Source organism: Ambystoma mexicanum, chromosome 3q, assembly GCF_040938575.1.
Source record: "Ambystoma mexicanum isolate Mex_15411 chromosome 3q, UKY_AmexF1_1, whole genome shotgun sequence".
Lineage (NCBI taxonomy): Eukaryota > Metazoa > Chordata > Amphibia > Caudata > Ambystomatidae > Ambystoma > Ambystoma mexicanum.
Genome location: NC_090926.1, coordinates 1,200,852,710 through 1,200,872,989, shown reverse-complemented (window position 1 = coordinate 1,200,872,989; position 20,280 = coordinate 1,200,852,710). Strand labels below are relative to the sequence as shown.

Here is a 20,280-nt window from a genome sequence, read left to right as displayed (position 1 = left end):
ATCATGCAATTCCCATCTTCATCTTGTATCCTAGCTTGCAACATGACTTCTGCAATTGTATTTGCTCTCCCCTCTTGCTTCTCCTTGCTTTTTGACTGCTTACTCTGTTCTCGCCTCTCCCTTTTCCTTTCTCCTCTCCTTACTTTATTCTATGCACTTATTCAGAATTGTCCCTGGACCTAGTATGATAGCAACCTAGTCTGTCTCCTCCCCTCCACTTACTGTTCCCCCTTCACTATCTGAAATGTCATCAGGCCTAGTACGATAGTTGCCTGTCTGTTTCCATTTCCTTCCCACTCTCCCCCTCCCTTATGTTTTAGCTGTTGCACTAACTGAAATGTCGTCAGGCCGAGTACGTTCTCATGGCCTGTAAGAACGTCCTTGAGTAGTCGCTTGTTCCCTCCCTTGAAGTGCTTTGAAACATTGTGTATAGGCGCTATACAAATAAACCTGGTCGCTTCAGTGTTGCAAGTGGTCTGCAGGGGTCTCTTGTCTTCAGCTTCCAGTGGTCGACTTGCTTTACACTACAGAAGTCTCACTTTTTTATGTAGTTCTAGGTGTTGGGGAGAATTATCAGAAATGTGTAAATTCCTTCTACCTTGGAGACCCCTATCTCTTTTTGCTGGACTTCAGGACTTTTTAATTTCTTACCTGTAGTTACCTTTCCCCACTCGTGTATTTTTGTGATTGAGATGGTTTCTTTTGAAATTGGAGTCTTGACGAACTCCATAGGTATCATCTTTACATTGTGACACACTGCACCTTCAGTGCAGTGGCACAGGGAAGTTTCCCAAAGGTTTAAATACCATCTCTTGGATAAACTGTTACCAAGAGCAGTGAAATGAAATTGACTTGACTTACATTTGTGACGCTTTAGACACAGCCCACCCTATCATAGGGTGCTGAGGGGTTACCTGGTATCCCCTTTGTCTAGTTTCTCATGTAACCTTTAATTTTGCCCTTTCTACAATTAATGGTTGGTGGCAGTAGTTTACTTTTTACCACCATTGTGTTTTACTGCATTCACAGCTGCAGTAAGTCCACCATGGGTTCCCATTTTGTCAAAATGGCCTGGTCTTCTTTTTTTTGCCATTTCTTGTTGGAAAGGCCATTCTTGAGATTTACTCTGTGGGCCAAACCAGGTTTGGTCCCTTTGTATGTTTTCCTTGGCAGGATTCACGAGTGGAGCCTGCTTCTGGCTCCAGTGAGCTGCCCGAAACTCCCTGTGCTTTATCCCCTCGGTTACAGGAATGCACCGAAAGGTGATTGGCCAGTTGGCTGTCCGGTAAGGACTGACAGCTTGGCTGGAATGGAAGGTGAGGCTTTTTGGCTTGGAAGGCAGTCAACCACTGGACAAGAATTCGAATTCAAAGAAGAACTTGGAAAAGACTCCTGCTGCAATTCCTGGACCGTTTGATTGCCCGGTGAAGCCCTGCTGTGTTGAAGCTCTGAATTCGCCTCGACTAGAGAAGCCCTGCAAGGACGACTTCTCCTTTGAGTTGGCGGGACCAATCAACTCTAAAGTAAACCCGTCTGGACATCCTCTCGAAGCTGGTTGTACTTCTGGAAGTGCCAAGGAGAGGAACACCAAATAGAGTGCATTGCTTTTAAGGTCGGACACGAGCCTCCGACTCCCTTGAAGCGAAGCAGGACGGACCAAGCCTGAGCCACCTCAAGTGTTGGATCCAGATGGGAGGAAAGCCTAGAGTGGTCCAACTTGCTGAGACGCAAGGAGCTTAAACCACGAAGTGCTGCTGAATTGAAGTTTGATCTTTGCTGCCGCCAAACCTCCCATTGTGTTGCAGATTCCCCAGAAGTCCTCCCTCTTGTCCCCACGATTGAGGCACAGGATCTGCAGAGCCACACAGGAACAGAAGCCAGCTGGAACCATTTGTTCTAACCAAAGGTACTGTTAAGGTAAAAGGACTTACCTCTTGTGGTGTAGTCTTACTTGTTCTCAATTGAGACTTGTCTTGGTTAACCTTGCAGAGCTGCTTACAGCTATGACACTTCACGTGATTTTTTATTTTTACAAACATTTTTAAACATTGTGTAAGAGTTACTTGCCTACAAAGATCTTCAGCTCCCTAGACCATGCTCAACTAACATTGGCTGTCCTTGCCCCCGAGACTCTTATCTGTCTTTTCCTTTCCCCAGGAAAGGGTTCATTTATTTTGCATTGAAGGTTTCAGAAAGTAATTACCTGTTTGTTAATTATTTGTTAACCCTGGTTTTATTCCCGATCTAACCTTTGCACAAGACTCGGTATTGCTCTAAATGTACCAGTGATGCATCAATGTCCAGTGTCCTAGCTATTTGTCACCGGAGGGTGTAGGGCCATCCCCAATGGGTATCTACTGATAAAATGTGTTTGGAGTGTATTGAAGTATTGAAGTGTTTGGCTCCCTTCTGAAGAAGGCTTACGACTGTTTAAACCATGAGTAAGTTTTCTTTTTTTACAATACTTGTCACTGAACCACTGTAACCACTCCACTGCTCACATTGATCAACATGGCTGCTCAGCCACACTACCAATCTGTGTAGCACAGACTTGTACCAAAGGTTTGGTTCCTATTGCCAGGAGGTAAAGTTTACTGGCACACAATCTTGCCCAACAGCACACTTCTCGGCAGTCTCTCAGCACTACAGAGAGAGGCTGCTTCTATTCAGGCGCTCTGGCAGATAAAGGACAGGTGGTGGACAAATCCTCCCCACTTTCTTTCCAGACACTGGAACCTAGCAGGAATCTGTGGCTGTCTCTGACTAAAGGCAAAACAGCACCACTACTAGAATGGCTAACCACGCTAGTAAAAGGAGCCTCTGAATTGGTAATCTGGTGCCTCTATTGTGCACCAGATTATGTGCCTAGCCTGCAGTCACCAATCACAGAACAGTTAGTTGAACAGGTCCACTCAACCATCCTTAACTAGGTGATTGTCTGCGTGATAGGAGTGGATACTAGGTATCCCTTTGGCACTCCACAGGAGGTACTGTGATCGCTCAGACTAGTTTTAGGAGATGCAGAGTATTTCTCTATTCTCAAGAACTGTAGTTACTTGAGGAAAGTGGTGTCGCTTGGCGGGAGGGGGGGGGGGCAGTGTCCCCGACATGGTGTCCCCGACATGGTGTCCCCGACATGGTGTCCCCGACATGGTGTCCCCTACATAAGGTGAGCAGTGACTGTTCTGCTCGTGGTGTTATGTCTTTTGTCTCAAAGTGAGCAGTGATCGAGCAGCTCGTAGCCCCTCCCATCAGAATTTAGTCCACAAAGTGCTAATGATGGGCCATTAGTCACTGAAAGGTTTCGTGCCTACATTCTGATGGGATGGGAGGTACAGTGGGGTGTGGGTAATTGGTGTGCACAAAAGCCTCTGCAGGAATGCTTGTGACATCATACATTACCTTTCATAGGTGCCCCCACTCATGTCTGCGCCCCTACTTTTGTCTTTCGCCCCCTCTGTGCCCCTCAAACTTGATTCCTGGCGACGCCACTTCTTGAGGATACAGAAAGGAATCTGAAGGGGCCAGAAGGGCCACCAGCAACACTACCCATAAGGCGCTGTGGGCTGCAATAGTAAAATGGATGCCTTTGGTGTGGAGGAAGACGCCATAAGGAAGTAAAATACATAGGCAAGCGTTCCAGTAGACTGAGCCCCTACGAATGAATGGGCAAAGGCTTCAATGATTCTGCACTTATTTCTTTAATCCTGAAGTCCAGCAAAAAGTGTGTCGAGACTTGTCCAGCACATCATTCCGTTCCATTTATGGAATGTATGAACACTTGGATTTTGTTTGAACTTGTAGTTTCATATGTAAATAGTAACTTGTTCTTTGGGCATTTTCTCATTTATTTAGTGTAAACTGTACTGAGATACTCTAGCACCTGGTGAGCCTGAAGGAAATGCTGCTGCCCTTGATTGGAATATCTACAGTCTGCCAACATCTCCTTATCACAGGGGCTACCTCTCCAGGTGTTTTGCTCTACTTAGCCTTGACCAGCCTACTCCATGGCAAGCGATTGAGTCCTCTGTAGACCAAGTTGTAGTTTCAAAGTAGATTTTATGTCTTGTGATGCTCTTCTCCTGGGAGTCACCCAACACTTTTTGCAGGACTCGGGGAAACCTTTTCCTAATTTGCTCATTTTACTCTGATAACCTTTTCCTGTTTTTGAAGTTGTAATTTCCTCTTGATTTCAATGCATCTACAGCATACAAAACCATCTGCTGTTGGAAGCTCCTAGAGCATCTTACTTTTCCTCTGGTTAGCTCAGTTACCAAGGCAGGGTGTTTTCATCCTACTGGTTTTTTTTGCCAGATCAGCCCACCCCCTTATGTGGAGTGCTGAGGGAATCCAATTTGTCTTGTCTCTACAAGGAACGTTTTGGTTACTGACTGGTCCGTTTGTTCAGGCTGGTGACAGTGTACATACTTTTTATTGTATTTTTGTCGCAGGCTTTGATTGCAGCTGCGGTAGACATTACAAGGCGCACAATTTAGCCAAAATGGTGGACTTTTCTAAGCCCTGAACTCTGACTTGTCCTTACTGTTGGCTTCTACTGTGCTAGGTGGGGAGGGTCCTCTTGCCCCTTTTTTGACAGGCTTCCTTTATAAAGGTTGCAAAGCTTCGGAGACAGCAGGGCAGGTCGGCTCCCAATCGGGCATACCTGCAGGACAAGGGACCAGAAACAAGTTAAGACTGGGCTACTGCACCATTGGACAGCATTACCATGTTAGAATGTATCCAGGAACCCTGGCTGAGTCCACCAATCTCATCCCATGCACAGAGGTCCCGCAACATAAGTATCAGAAAACTAAAAACTCCAACAACCACCAGAGCCTGTTTGAGTGACAGCTGCTGTCCCGACCTCGACTTCCAAGCAACAAGAAAGATCTGAAGACTTTCTCTCGTAGACTGGTGGGCCTAACCAGTTTTAACAAACTGTATTTTAGTCTTTGGCAGAGCTGGAACTCCACGGCCTGCAATTCACCAATACTAGGGGTCCTGTGCTGCATCGCTGTGCATAATCTGCCAGTGCATTTCGTCTTTATCTTCTAAGCCTACAGTGACCTGATCCAACTCCCCAAAGTGCACTCACCTGAGACCAGGACCACAAAACTATCTACTGCAGCAACTGTCCTTAATCCAAGCTGAGAAGGGTGACCAGTTCGAACCGTGAAGTGTTTGCTGGGCGTATGTCGCCAGATAAGTCGCTTCTGTCAGACCGAGAAACCTGTGACCCAGTCTGCTGTTGCCTTACCGCTGGCAGTCTTGCAGCAACTAAAGGTACTGTCCTGGTACAACATGCCTGTAGTTTGCTTGGTTACTCCTGTGACCCCTGGGGCTTCAGATAGCTGGTATCACGCACCCCTCCTGGGCCCCATAGTTGCATTGGGTAGACAATCCATTGTTCTCATACCCTGCCTTAAAACACTGGTCTTTGAGACAGCCTTGCAAGGAAATAGCCTGATTTCCTAGCCTAGTGAAACTTTTGACTGAAATACCAGAAGAGAATCTGTTACTCTTGATCTGGTTTTTTTTGTTGGTCAACCCCTGGCCACCGGTCACCCGAGTGTCCCCTCTGAACCGTGAGATTCCATAAGAGGGTTCGACAGGCTGGAACAAAGTTACTGAAGTTCGGGAAAGTTTGTGTATAGGTTTCAGATGGCTTTACTAATCGCTTTTGTTACTGAGAAAGCTATTCAGATCCAACTACAACAATATGCATGTACTATACAAAGAATATTGTAAATTGTCGATTTTGCTGTGTTGTAGTACTTAACTTAGAAGATGAATAAAAAAATAAATATGTAAACCACTTAAAGTGCCTCCTTGTTTCCTTGAACTATGAGTTCTTTGTACCTCACTACAGCCCTCCATAGGCTAAGCATGGTTGCTTGCCATTCTAACAAAACCTTGTGTGGGTCAGGCCAAATGGAGTTGACAAGGTGGGCTTTAAAAAGTTCTGTCTGACTTTTAAACCTGAAACCAACACCTGCTCTAACCCAAGATACTCCTCTGGGAATATTTTAATCATGTTAATTGACCTTAGGCCCTCAAAGATTGACTGCTTGTTGCTGATTTGCTTTGGCAATGTGGTAAGGTCTGCAGCTGGTGCCTTGTTTGTAAATTACAGAATACTTTGTTGGTTTCACTTTCAGGGGCACTGTACAGCTCCCAAGTTTGCATAGCTTTGAATGTGAATATTGATGTTGAACCGTTTTTTCAGTACTCTATGTGGACATTCCTTTGTGTGCTCACTGTAAATTGTACTGATATCTCCTTAGTAAATTCTTGCTTGCTCAATTGCATGATCATTGAGTAGGAGTGGTCACCTTGTAGGCGGTGTGCATTTTCTGTTCTGAAGTCTGCACCATAGGACTTCGGTGCAATCGTCCAAACACAGCTGCTGAAATTGGAGCATGAAATTAGAGCATGAACCATGAATATTCTTGTATTGGTTGGTATCCTGTACACTTCTCTACCTTTCTGTGCATCTTGTGAGTCTGGCATATGCAGGTAACTCTGCATCCCATTTCCTGAACCGAGCATTTCTGTAAATTATCACACTAGCAACTTTGTACGTTTGGTCTACCCTAATGCAATTGGGGTTGGTTACTTAGTTCCTTTGGTAAATTAATGTAGTGCTCCTTAGGAAGATTTGGCATGTACCCCCAAGACTAAGTACCGATTTTAAATGTTCTGCTGACCATACTAGCTAGTGCTTTAATCCTTTTTTCTCCTTATTGTAGGTGGAGTCAGATCGAAAAAGATGGGTCCCATTAATGCCTGGTGGGTTACAGGATTTGATGGAGGTGAAAAGGCACTAATTGGCTTTACCACAGGTAAGAATATGCTTTGATTATCTGCAGCGCAGCTTTTCTATGTAAAATGTAGCATCTTGCCACCATGATGGTGACGTTTTTGATTTTGTCAAGACCATGCACAGAAAGACATGGTGGACTGCAACACTTTATTCCTTGTAGATAACTACATTCCTTGGCCTTAATGTGAATTGTGATGACCTATATTGTCGACCACATTTGTTTTTTTACATTGATCAAATTGGCATGGCAAACTCTGGTTTTGCTTCTCAGTAGCAATCCTTATTAGTAGCCTGCTGTGCCTTGGCAATCCAATACTACCCACAACCCTAAGAGACCCCCTTTTTGTCTGTTTTTACTGACCCTTTGTGCAATAGTCCTAATCAGAAGCATTGGGGAATGGGGCCCAGAGACATTGGGACTCCAGGTTAAGGTCTTAAAACTGTCCCTATCCAATTGTAGGCTAACCATTTATACATGCACCCTCATTGGAAGCAGTTTTTGTGCTTTTTCTGTATAACCTGCAAGTCCTTATTGAAGGGGATAACTAAGTACCAGGGCAATATTTTCTGCTGTACCTTAAGGTTAATTTTGTAATCTGCCAGTGGATTCCTGACTTAGAGCAGGTACGGCTGTTGAACAGCAGTAATGGCGCTTAAGACCTGGTGTTGCCGTTGTTGGCATTATGAGGTGGCAATTTACCTAAACTGACTCCTTACAATCTTCCCAGTGCAGGGCACTATGCTCTGGCTGCAACAGCATCTTTTCTCTGGTTCAGTAACTTCTCCACTGGGTCACCTGTCGTCCGGCTTCCCAGCATTACTAGTTTGTTGCCAGAACTCCTAACTAGAATTGCACTAGATAAGCTTAACTAATGTAATGGCTCCGTCATGATTATTTGCAGTGTCTGCTGGTCTTCAAGGAATAGTACGCTCAAAAGTTTTGATCTTAAAACATGGGCAATCTTTTTATTGAATTCCTATAACATTTTAAATGTTTTAAACCTTTAATATCAAGCACTAGGAGCCATTGATTTTGTGAAATGCACAAGCCTCCTGTGCTCTAGTTAATCTTTGCCCTTGCAAAAGCCACCTGCTGGTAGCTTTTATTACAGTAGCAAAAACAAAGAGGTGATGGCTGGAAGGTTTTAGAATTAATCTTAACCACTGGCAATGCTCTGGGCAACCCTCCAGACCACAAGCAACCCCAACATACATTTTTAAATAAGTGTTCTTTAAAGGGCAAGATATGTAACAATCATACTTTTCCACATTCAGCAGTTAGTGTATACTCTTTGGATATGATTTTTGCTCACTTCCTGCACCGAGGTGATGTCATTCACAAGGACAGTAGTGACAGTATTCATCACTAGTGCAGATTCTGAGGTTGTGGAAAGGTTGAAGGAAAAAGGTTAACAGTTTCTCAGGGCATAGAAGTAAACTTGAATGTCCCAATGAAGTATAGACAATACTTTCCCAGCAGTAGGTCTAAAACAAGTTGCCCCCTATGAGGGACAGACACGTCAAAGGCCAGCCCTGCCAAATCAATTGGAGCAGCTGAGGCACTTGCAAAGTTAGGGTTTTGTATAAATCCCTTGTATAGGGTCACAAGCTGTTACTTGTGAAAAGCAGAGTTAGAATCCACTCCAACAATTTTGTTTAGGGTGGAGTCGAGGTAGAATCCAAGTGTTTTTTTACTTCCTTTACAACCTTGATGGTATTGCCATCAATGTTGAAGGAGGAATACTCATTGAGTTTTTAATGTTGGTCAGGGTACCTAGTATTAGGAGTTCGGTCTTGTCGTCATTCAGGCAGAGGCCGTGCATGGCCATCCATGCCTGAATGAGGAGGTAGATTTTGTTCACGAGAGCCGTGTCAATTATGTAATTGCCCAAAAGGGGTATGAGGATCTGTCTCATCTGCATAATTGGTGTAGATGACACCCATATTGTCTAATTTGTCAAACAGTGGCTTTGTGAAGATCTTGTACATGGTGGGTGAGACGCATGATCCTTGTGGAACGCCACAAGTTATTGAGATGGGATCTGCTGAGTCTATTGGGGAGAATGCTCACATGGTTCTATTGTTGAGGAATGATTGAACCCATGCTACTGCTTCCTTAGAAAAGTGAGCCGCTGAGGCAAGGTGTTCGCAAAGGATTTCATTGTCCACCAAGTCAAAGGCAGCTGACAAGTCGAGGAGGAGCAGCATGGCAGTTTTCCATTTGTCAGTGAGTGTCTCAATTTGTGTTTTTAAATTGATCAATGCAGTTTGAGTGCCATGTTGTGGCCTGATACCTGATTGGCGGGTGCCGAGGAGATGATTCGTTTCCAGATATTATTGTATCTGGATGTACGCTACTGTCCTATCTTTAAAAGAAAGGGAACCGTTGTGATGGGCCTGTAGTTGGAATGGCTGGATCTAAGGCTTGTTTTTTCAGCAGGGGTAAGACCCAGGATACTTTCAAATTACTTGTGACAATGTTAGTTGAAAAGGATGCATTGATTTATGTGATGAATGGTGACGAGTCTCTCGCTGCATCTTTCATTCGTTGTGCTGGGCAGTTGTCGCCCTGGCATTTAGTTGGCTTCAGGGAGATGATTTTCTCTACTTCAAGGATGGAACCTTTGGAGAATTTAAATTGGTCTGGTTTATTGGTTGGTGTGTCGGTAGTTTGGGAGTGAGCATCGTTTTTGGTGAGGTAGGATTTCTTATTCACAATCTTTCCTTTGAGTAAAATTTATTTTATTGACTAAAGCATTATGAATGTTGGTGCACCAGGCTTTGTCTTTGGTTATATTGTCAGCTGGAGGGATCGGTGCCTCCATTTCTCGTAATATGGTAAAGAGCTCTTTTGTGTTGGAGCTGGCTTTGGCAATCCTATCGTAAAGGTCTTAATGTTCTTTTTTGTTGTGGTCGGCAAATTCAGTTGGGTTAGTTTTTTTTTCTGCTGATGGTGTTGCCATAAGGCTTCAGTGTCCTTTTATTTTTTTTTTGCCTGGCTTCTTTTAAATGTGGGGTAAACCATGCGTTTAGGTGTGCTTGTGATTTGCTTTTGCGCAGTGTAAGTGGTGCAATGACGTCTAATGCTGTGGACATAGTTGTGTTGTAGGTGTCGGCTAGTATATTGGTCTGTGGATGCAGATAGACTGCTTAATGAAGGCAGGATAAGAGGTAAGTGTCATAGTGATGTCATTTTTGTTGCCGGTGGGCTGAGGAGCTATAGTCATGTTGGTTTGTCTGTAATCAGGTGGTGGTCAGTCCACGGCAGTGGAGAGATGGGATTGATGGGTTACAATTTAGGTCGGCCACCCAGTCAAGGCTTCTGCCTTTGAGTGTGTTGGTAGGTTTAATTTTTGGACAAGTCCTTGTTCTGAGAGCATATTAGTGATGGCTTTGGCATCATTGACTGTTTGGTCATTAAAGCCAAGGTTGAAGTCCCATAGGATGAGTGCCTGAGAGGTTGTCTTTGTGTTATTGGAGAGGATGCTTGAAATGTCATCCTCAAAGGATCCAATGGGTCCCGGAGACCTATACACTAGATTGTTAGCGTCTTAGAGCTAGATATTGGTATTTTTGCTATAAGCATTTCACAGGATGTGTTTGGGGGTGATGGTATAAGTCTGATTGCTAGATCTGTTTTATCTATGATGGCGATTTTGCCCCCTCTGGCGTTGGTTCTATCTGCTGTGAGGATTTGGTAGTTTTCAGGGACTGCTAAGGCAGGACCTACTGCGTCATGTAGCCAAGTCTGTCACTGCTAGGAGGTCAAGGTTATTTGAGGTGATCAGATCGGCTATGTCTATAGCATGTGCTACCAGGGATCTAGCGTTGAAGTCCATATGGAGGTTGGCGGACTGGACAATATGAGAATGAGTGTTGATGGATTAGCGAGGGCTGGCTTTAGTTTTGGCTAGTTTCTGCAGGGTATCTGAGGCTGTTTTATCGGGATTTTGGGTGGTGGTCCTGTTTAATAGGACATTAGCTTGTGTGTAATGGAGGCGAGGTAGCCTAGCTTGAAGTTTCAGTCCTTTCTGTGACTGGACAGGGTATGGATTTGGTACTGGTCATGGTCGTCGGAGCGTGGGGTTTACTGCGAGGCAGTTAGTAAAGGTAGTGGCGGATGATTATTATAATGGAACTGAGTATGTTTGGGCGAGGTTTCTTATATTCATATTTGCAGTAAGGTGGTCCAATTTGTTTGCCAGTAGTGTGCTGTGCCGGCAAGGGGGGGGGGGGTGAGGTGGAATCAGTACAGGTGCTAGTCCCGCAAAGGGCAGTTCACAGTAGGCAGAATGGGCTGGTACACATTAGGCAGCTCTGGGCAGGCAAGATGGGTTAGTGCACATTAGGCAGCTCTGGGCAGGCAAGATGGGCTAGTGCACATTAGGCAGCTCTGGGCAGGCAAGATGGGCTGGTGCACATTAGGCAGCTCTGGGCAGGCAAGATGGGCTGGTGCACATTAGGCAGCTCTGGGCAGGCAAGATGGGCTGGTGCACATTAGGCAGCTCGGGGCAGGCAAGATGGGCTGGTGCACATTAGGCAGCTCGGGGCAGGCAAGATGGGCTGGTGCACATTAGGCAGCTCGGGGCAGGCAAGATGGGCTGGTGCACATTAGGCAGCTCGGGGCAGGCAAGATACAATTCAAGTGAACTGGGTGGCAAAAGGTAGGTCAATGCAAGTTCAGGGCGAGTGGCACTAGAGAGATTAGTTGCAAAGTCAACTAGGTGGCCAGTACTATAGTACCTGTTATGGAATGGATACTTTGGAGTCTTGCCTAAAAAAATGCCTTGGAGAGCCATGGGTCCAGGCTGCGCTTACAATCATCATGCCTTCTCCCGTGAGCCGGCGCTCAGCTGAGCGAGGGCGGCCATCTTGGAGAGGAGTGCACCTCTTGTGGTGCAATGATGGGTGAGCACAAATGGCAGCTTTGGAACTCTGCAGGGGTAGGTGATCTACAATACTTGTAGGTGGCGAGATGCTGCACGAGTCTGAAGGGGCTTGGGGCTACTATGCCCAAAGGCTTACCTTACAGGCCAGCAGGGTGACTGAGAGGGTGCTGCTCTTGCAGCATCGGTTGGCTCTGTCAGGGCTACAACTCTTCTGGGGTATGGATTAGGGGGTGAAGAATGAAGCATAGATAGGTAGGCCACGCTGCGTATCGATAATCATGGGCAGAACAGGCCTTTGTATGGCCTTCATAGATGGCCACTGGCGTGTCCGCCTGTTGGCGGATGTTTCAAATCAAATATTGCGGGAATACCAGGCTCGGCCTCATTGTGGTGCTGTGACGCGCCTAGCATGCAGGGGTCAGGCAAGGTAGTTGGACTGGGTCACAGGCCTTGCGCGGTGAATGGGATGCTGTAGACAGCTGCTAGCCACGGTATGGGGCTGTTGTAGGGGTGGCGGATGCAGTATTTAGTAACTGCTCAGCAGGTTATCCTTACGGTGTAATGGGAGACGTGGATGTAGGTAGCACAACAGTGCTCGATCTATGTTGGCGTTGCTGCTCCTCGAACTTTTTTTTGTGTATGGTTTACAGAAGAAACCTTCAAGAAAAAAAGAGCAATATAGAAACAAGAGCATTGAAAGAACCTACATTAGTTACACTACAGAGATTTCATTAGATATATACAAAAATACAAAGACCCACATCCTTATTCTATGAATAAGAAACATAAAACAAATCAATTAAAAAAAATTCAGTGCAAGTTAAAATTCAACACAATATTTAGTGGTTAAAAAGAGCAGCTTCCCTTTACGTATAAGCACATTTTATCAAATGTTAATTGAAATTCCAGACACACATGCATGGTATAGTAGGTTAAAATTCATCATACAAATTAATCAATCCTCGCTGCACATTGCGTGCCGATTGCAGCTTCTGGGATGGGGAAGGGCTCCTGCCTTCTTCCCCTGGCGTGGGTGTCGGAAGTTTTCCAACGTTTCTTGGAAAGGTCCTTGAGACTTAATCTGCGTGCCAAACCAGGTTTGGTTTCCTTTGTTTTTGTCTATGGCGATTCATGAGTGAAGCCTGCCTCTGGCCCCAGCGTGTCTAGCAGGGGCAGGAAGTGAGGGAGGAGCCTTAATCTCCATGGTTACAGGAATGCTCCCTCGGAGGACAGCCACCCTACTGTGTGATCGAGAGCCAGGCTGGAATGAATGGGAGAAACCTGCATCAAAGGCGAGGCTTTTTGGCTTGGAAGGCAGACTCGACTGGACGAAGGAATCTGAAGAACTTTAAGAGGTGCCTGCTGCAACTCCTGGACCGTTGGTTTGTTCAGTGAACCCCTGCCGATGTGCTGAAGCTCTGAATTTGTTTCGACTAGAGAAGCACTGCAAGGACGACTTCTCCCCTTGGGTTGGTGGGACCAATCGACCCATGTGAACTGATTTGGGCATCCTCGCGGAGCTGGCTGTAATTACTGCTTCTCAAACCTAAGTGCCAGGGAGCGGAACACCAAATCGAGTGGATCACTTTTAATTTTGGATCACTTTTAATTTGGACCAGAGAGCCAGGAAGATCCTCTGGATTTCCCTGAAGCAGGACTGAACAAGCCTGAGCCACCTCAGTGCTGGACACCAGATGCAAGGAAAGTCTGCAGTGGTACCCAAGAACTGCTATTTGTGGTCGGACGCAAGGAGCTGAAACTGCAAAGTACCTCTGATTGCCCATTGCTGCCGCCGACCTTCGCATTGCACAAGTCCCTAGAAGTCCTTCCTCTTGTCCCAACGACTGAGGCCCAGGAACACCAGGATCTGCAGAACTGTACAGGAACAGAAACCAGCTGTAACATTTCTTCTAACCAAAGGTACTTTAAGAGGACTTGCCTCTTGTATTGTAGCCTTACTTGTTCTTAGTTGAGACAGTCTTGGTTAGCTTTTGTGCCTCTCAAGCGTTGCAGCTTGTGGCCCTTCCAGTGTTATTTCATCAAACATTGGGTCTTCAGCTCCCCTAGACTTTACTCAACTAACCTTGGCTGTCCTGGCTCACTTTTCTTTCTTCTGACTCTGCTTTATCTTTCTCCCAGGAAAGGTTTAATTTACTTTGCATTGGAGGGGTCAAAGCGTACTTACCAGTTTATGAATTATTTGTTAACCTTTGTTTTATTCCCCTAAACTTTGCACCAAATTCAGCATTGTTCTAAATGTAACAGTAATAAATCCATGTCCAGTGTCCCAGCTGTTTAAGTCACCTGATGGTGTAGGAAGTTTCATCCCCAATGGGCATCTTCTGATTTGGAGAAAGGTGTGTGAAGTATATTTTGAAGTTGCATGTTTGGCTCCCTTCTGAAGGCTTATATAACTGTTAAGGTTTCTTGATTAAACAATTTATTTATCTGAATAATTGAATGTGTTTAGCCTCCCTACTGTTCACATTAACCCCTCTTGAGATACGCTTGGCTGCTCAGCCACACTAACTACCTGTGTAGTACAGACTTGTACCAAGGTTGGGGTTCCTATTGCTAAGAGGTCAAGGTTGCTGTAGTCTCCCACATGTTACTGCACACAATCTTGCCTAACAGACACTGAGGTAAGTACCCCAAGTCTAAACAGTACCTCTGGTTTGAAGAGTGGTCTTGCATTTTGTTGTGTTGCAGCGATGCAGATCCTGAGTTACTGAGCCTCGGTCGTGGGGACAAGAGGTAGGATGTCTGGAGGACTTGAGCGGCAGCCATTTGGAGGTCATTGGCAGCTTATATGCTCTTTTCGGGTCAGTACATTTATCTCGGTCCCACTAACCCAACAGAAGTAGTCGTCCCTTCCGAAGCTTCTCTTGTCGATCAGAAAAGTTTCAGCACAGCAGCAGGGCTTCACCAGGCAATGGTCCAGGAGGATGCAGCAAGCTTAGTTCACGTCTTCAGGTGTTGCTCCCAGTGGCCGATGCTTTTTTTAAGCAGTTTCTCATATTCGTGGACATCCTAGGCTGTCAATCGCACATCAGTGGCCTCCCTCCTGCACTGCCTACGGGCCTTCCATTGGGTTCTGTATCTGTACCCATACAGTCCCCACTCTTCCTCTGCACTTATCAGATATACCCTATCTGACTAATCTTGCACTTGCCAATTGCTGGTTTTTCATTGCCTGTATTTATTAATTTAACTTATTCTTTTCTCTCCTCTGTTCTGCACTTCCACTTCTCACTTCCATGCACTAGCGCATTTTAATGTCACTGGGCCTAGTAAGATCGTTGTTTTATTTGTTCTCCCTTGTTCCTCTCCCTTTGCTTGGTCGCGCTCTGAACACTTTTATACGAGCGCAATATAAATATCTTATCATACCCACTTGCCACCTCGCTCAGTTTTTTTTACTCCCCATGACTCTCTGGATCGTGCGCCGCCTCAGCCTTTCAAACTTTCCATTCATTCAGCTTCCTGTAGACACCGGGAGGGGTTTCTGCATGAAAACAAGGTGACCTGGCTTGCGAGACTTTGCGTTACACTAAACGCCATCTACGGAGAGCTTCACATCCTTTCAGCCGAATGGCAGAGGTCGTGCAATATTTCCGGGACCCCAAAGCTTGATCATCTCGATGGATATCTACCATGTGAACTGTATCTTCCAGCCCTTTAAGATGAGGTAGCAATACCCTGAGATGGATGGGGATGCAGAAGTTACTCCAACATCAATTGAAACGACTTGTGTAGTTGGCAAAAGGATGTTTTAATATCAATTATCTAAAACTGAGTACAACAGACATCTCGGCATAATGACTCGACTTCTCAAAGCATTTCATAAAAAATGACATTCTTATAGTAATTTGTCATTGACGTTGACCTGCATATTACTATGTCCTCCTACGTGGCGACTACAAAAACATAGTGGCAAGTGTGTTGGTCTAACCAGATCATCTAAGTATACAATCCATACTCTTCTAGGGCACTGAAATGCTTCAACATCAGATGGGGCAACTAAGCCCTCCCCTAAACAGGTCACTATGAACGTCCCTAAATATACGACATAGTCCATTGGCTAAATAACAATAGGACCCTTAATCGTGCAGTTACCTATCATTGGTTGGATTCTAACCTCCGTCAGTACCTGCCCACCTACATATAGCGGCACGCAGGCTCGTCTTTAACCATGCTTCCCACCAATTAACCACCTCGGAGGTCTGCTGTCAGTTAAGACTTTGAACTTGTCTTTGAGAATGTTCTTTGGCCTGGAGAATTCAGAGTAAAGGCACGCTCTGCCCTTGTCCGTAGGTGTGACCACCATGCATGTTCAACTTGTCCCCATGTGACTCTCAATCGAGCTTCTGTATTAAAATGTTATTTTCTAATAGACCCCTGACGTCTTGTTTCTTGTCCATGCCTCTTGAACAGGTTCATTCTTTCACAAGATTTGTATCCAATGTCTGCTCAGCCTTATGACCTTGGCTACTTGGCTCATACAGTCTCGCCTTTCAGATTCGCTTTGTGATTCTTCTTTTATAACTGCAACATACTGGAGAAGCTGCCTTCCTACTTTGCTCAGCTCTATTTGTTCTTAGCGGAAACATCCATTTACTGACTCCAAATCATGTACATATTGGCGCATGCTGCAATCTATTCACTATAAATCTAGCAACAAGAATACTTTGCTTGCGTTTCTTTGCATATGTACATGTGTAAAACAGCTTTATCAGTTCTGTGGCATAAGCTTCAACTTGATCCCAAGATGTCACTTTCTTGATACTTTACAGTATTTGTATTCTCTAGTCTCTGCATATTCTTTGTATGTCAGCTCTGCTCAGTGACATTATTTGTAGTCATTCATTTATCCCGTTTCTTGCTGATGTTCATTCAAACGGCCATAGTATTCTCATGTGTAGGTATGGTTCTCAATGGGAACCTTGCTTCCAGGATTCTCCTTTGTATCTGCAGTTGCAGAGGCTCTGTACGTCTTGCGTGCTCTGGCTCCCAACATGAAGGCAACATGGGCGAGGTGATTGAGGTGGGGGTACTTGGCTCTTTCGCTACTTTATTGTACTTGTGGCTAGTTTACTTGCCTGCATTGCTTGAAAGATATTTGAGGCTATTGTAATACTACCTGCTAGTTTTACATTTCGGTGTTCTAAAGGTTTAACTTGTTTGGACTGAGGGCCTCTAACCAGTGGTGTATTTAAAATTAGGTCGACTAGAACCTGACCTAGAGCGGCAAATTGATACTGTACTGGCATGTTTAATGAATTCACTACTCAAAAAGTAAGTTCATTTTTGTGGGAGGCCGATCTGCAAGAAAGTGATGCTTGCACTGAACGTTCATGCTCCTAGCATGAGCCGAGCACAGGCAGAGGACTATCCAGAGAGCCTCTGCAAGCCGGCCTGCACTTGCATCAACTGCCTTTTAGGCCACTTCTGGAGAAGGAAACGCAAAGCAGCAGGCCCAAATGAAAGGGATTAGATTAATTGAATTAAAACATTGTCGCATCCAAAGCATTTGCTTATCAAACCTACATATTTCAGATACTTGTAGATCTGCTTAGATGACATGCTATGCATAGCCTGACATCTAGTGGTAGCTGCAATTGCAGCCTTGGTAAAGCACCCATGGGTGCCCATTTTGTCAAAATGGCCAGTCTTTTTTTCACAATTTCTTGTTGGAAAGGTCCTTGAGATTTTCTCTGCGCGCCAAACCAGGTTTGATCCCTTAGTTTGGTTGATCTTTGCCGGGATTCACTAATGAATCCAGTCTCGGGCTCCTGTATGTTTAGCAGGGGCAGGAAGTGAGGAGGTGCCTGAAACTCGCTGCTTAATCCCCTTGGTTACAGGAATGCAGCCAAAGGTGATTGGCCTGCTGGCTGTCCATCAACAGCCACCCTGCCGTGTGATTGACAGCTAGGCTGCAATGAATGGGAGAAACCTGCATTCAAGGCTTTTTGGCTTGGAAGGGTCGACCACCGGAAAGAAAAACTTGGAAACGATGTCTGCTGCAACTCCTGGACCATTCGTTTGCCCTGTGAAGCTGTGCTGAAACTCTGAATTTGTAGACTAAAGCACTGCAAGGACGACTTCTCCCCTTGTTGGTGGGACCAATCAACTCCAAAGTTAACTAGTCTCGACATCCTCTCGGAGCTGACTGTCCTTCCTTGCTGCTGCAGGAACCAAGTGCCAGGGAGAGTAACACAAGATTGGACTGCAGGGAGGTCCTTGCCAAGGCCAGAGCATCAAGTGCTACAGGCACAAGTGGAAGCATTTAGTTGCGTGGTGTCAGTCGCAGAAGATCAAGCCTCTGAGGGTCATGGCCTGCAGACTCTTCCGTACTTGTTGTCCTTGGGCAAGGTGCATTCTGTACTTTAACTGTTCGCCAGCATGAGTCTGGCATGGATTCACATGTGAACCCTCCCGCCTTCACCCTCTGCAGCTCTTCTTGGTCGTGGTGCCACTGTACATGCTACCAAATCTGAAGATGGCTGCCAAGAGAGGCTTGGGGAGAGGGCAGTCATTGGCTGGGGGCAGTATGGCCCAGAGTTCAGTGATTGGTTTAGAGGAGAAAGTTTGTAAGTGTACTAGGTTTCTTTTAGGATTCATGGCCTGACTGGGAATATTCATGAGCATGTGAATCCATGCCAGACCCATGCTGGAAAACAGTTGTAGGTAAGTAGCTTGTTCATTCCCTACTATTTCTTTTAATAGCCAAGCTGCCACCTTTCTATACTATGTAAAACACCATTTTAAATGTTGCCCTCTGTGAAGCATTTGCAAGTCCTGCAAACTGTTTCTGCCCATGTTGGGGTATTCTCAGAAATAATCCTCTACCTTGGAGACCCCAGCACTTTTTCTGGACTCTAGGACGCTGCTTACCTGGAGAGAGTGGTCCTTTTTCCCACGCTCGTATTTTTGTGCTTTAAACCCATTTTGGTTGAGGAGTCTGACACTTTTTACATTCACAGAGCACCTTCAGTGCAGTGGCACAAGGTTTAAATACCTTTTGGTTAAAATACTGTTTACAAGAGCAGTAAAGTGTAATTGACTTTACTTGCATTGTAACTTTTCTAGACTCAGCACACTATCTTACACTATCGTAAGGTGCTGGGGGGGTTACTTAGTACCCCCTTTGTCTATCTCCTTATGTAACATTTTTGTTAGCCTTTCTGCAATGAATGGCTGGTGGCCGTGGTTTCCTTTTGTACGATTGGGAGTTTTTACAGCGGGCTGCTTTCGCAGCTGCAGTAAAGTACTCATGGGTGCCCATTTTGTCAATGGCCCTGGTCTTTTCAACATTTCTTTGTAGAAATGTCCTTGATTTACTCTGCGTGCCAAACCAGGTTTGGTCCCTTTGTTCGGTAGGTCTTTGGTGGCATTCACGAGTGAAGCCCGCCTCTAGTATATCTGGCAAGGGCAGGAAGTGAGGGAGGTGCTTAATCCCCTTGGTTACAAGAATGCACCCAAAGTTGATTGGCCGGCTGGCTGTCCGGCAAGGACAGCCACCCTGCTGTTTGACTGACAGCTAGGCTGGAATGAATGGGAGAAACTTGCTTAAAAGGCGAGGCTTTTTGACTTGGAAGGCAGTCGACCACTGGACGAAGGAATCCGAAGAACTTGGAAGAGACACCTGCTGCAACTCCTGGACCACTGGTTTGCCTGGTGAAGCCCTGCTGCTGTGCTGAAGCTCCAAATTCGCCTAGACTAGAGAAGCCCTGCAAGGACGACTTGTCCCCTTGAGTTGGTGGGACCAATTAACTCAAGGTGAACTCCTCTGTACATCCTCTCGGAGCTGGCTGTACTTCCGTGCCAGGGAGAGGAACACCAGATTCGGAGTGCATCATTAGTTGGACCTGAGCTGCTGGAAGATACTCCAGATTCCTAGTAAGCAGGACTCACCAAGCCTGAGCCACTGAGTGCTGGACCCCAGATGTGAGGAATGTCCAGGTATCCAAGTCTGCAGTGGTGCTATTTGCTGAGACGCGAAGAGCTGAAACCAGTGCCGCTGAATAGAAGTTTGTCCTTTTCTGTCACCGACAGCCCTGTTGTGTTGCAGGACTCCCCAGAAGTCCTCCCTCTTACCTCCACGACTGAGGCACGGGCACAGGCTCTGTAGAGCCACACAGGAACAGAAGCCAGCTGGAACCATTTCTTCTAACCAAAGGTACTGTTCAGTGTAAATCTACCTCTTGTTGTGGTAGCCTTACTTGATCTCAGTTGAGACTTGTCTTGGTTGCTTACTAGGAATCTGGAGGATCTTCCAGTAGCTCGGGTTCGGCTTATGATGCACTCCGTATCTGGTGTTCCTCTCCCTGGCACTTGCTCACAGCTTCTTTACAAGCCTAACCAGCTTGTGGCCTTACATTTATTCTATTTTCTACAAAGACAACATTGCATGACTTATTCACCTACAAGAAGTGCTTCAGCTCACCTAGACTTTTGCCCAAATGACATTGGCTGGCCTGGCTCCCTGAATAACTTCTGTCCTGACATTGTTCTACCTTTACTCCCAGGAAGGGGTTAATTTGAACCCCCAACGCAAAGTAAGTACTT

At 45.6% G+C, this 20,280-nt stretch overlaps 1 protein-coding gene across 1 annotated transcript in view; it reads left to right on the top strand.

Annotated features, from left to right (window-relative positions):
• DNMT1 (DNA methyltransferase 1) overlaps positions 1-20,280 on the top strand; it is a 425,596-nt gene that overhangs the window by 87,877 nt on the left and 317,439 nt on the right. The window contains exon 12 of the mRNA XM_069604056.1: positions 6,750-6,842. Coding sequence (XP_069460157.1) covers positions 6,750-6,842 — 93 coding nt within the window. The remainder of the gene's footprint in view (positions 1-6,749; positions 6,843-20,280) is intronic.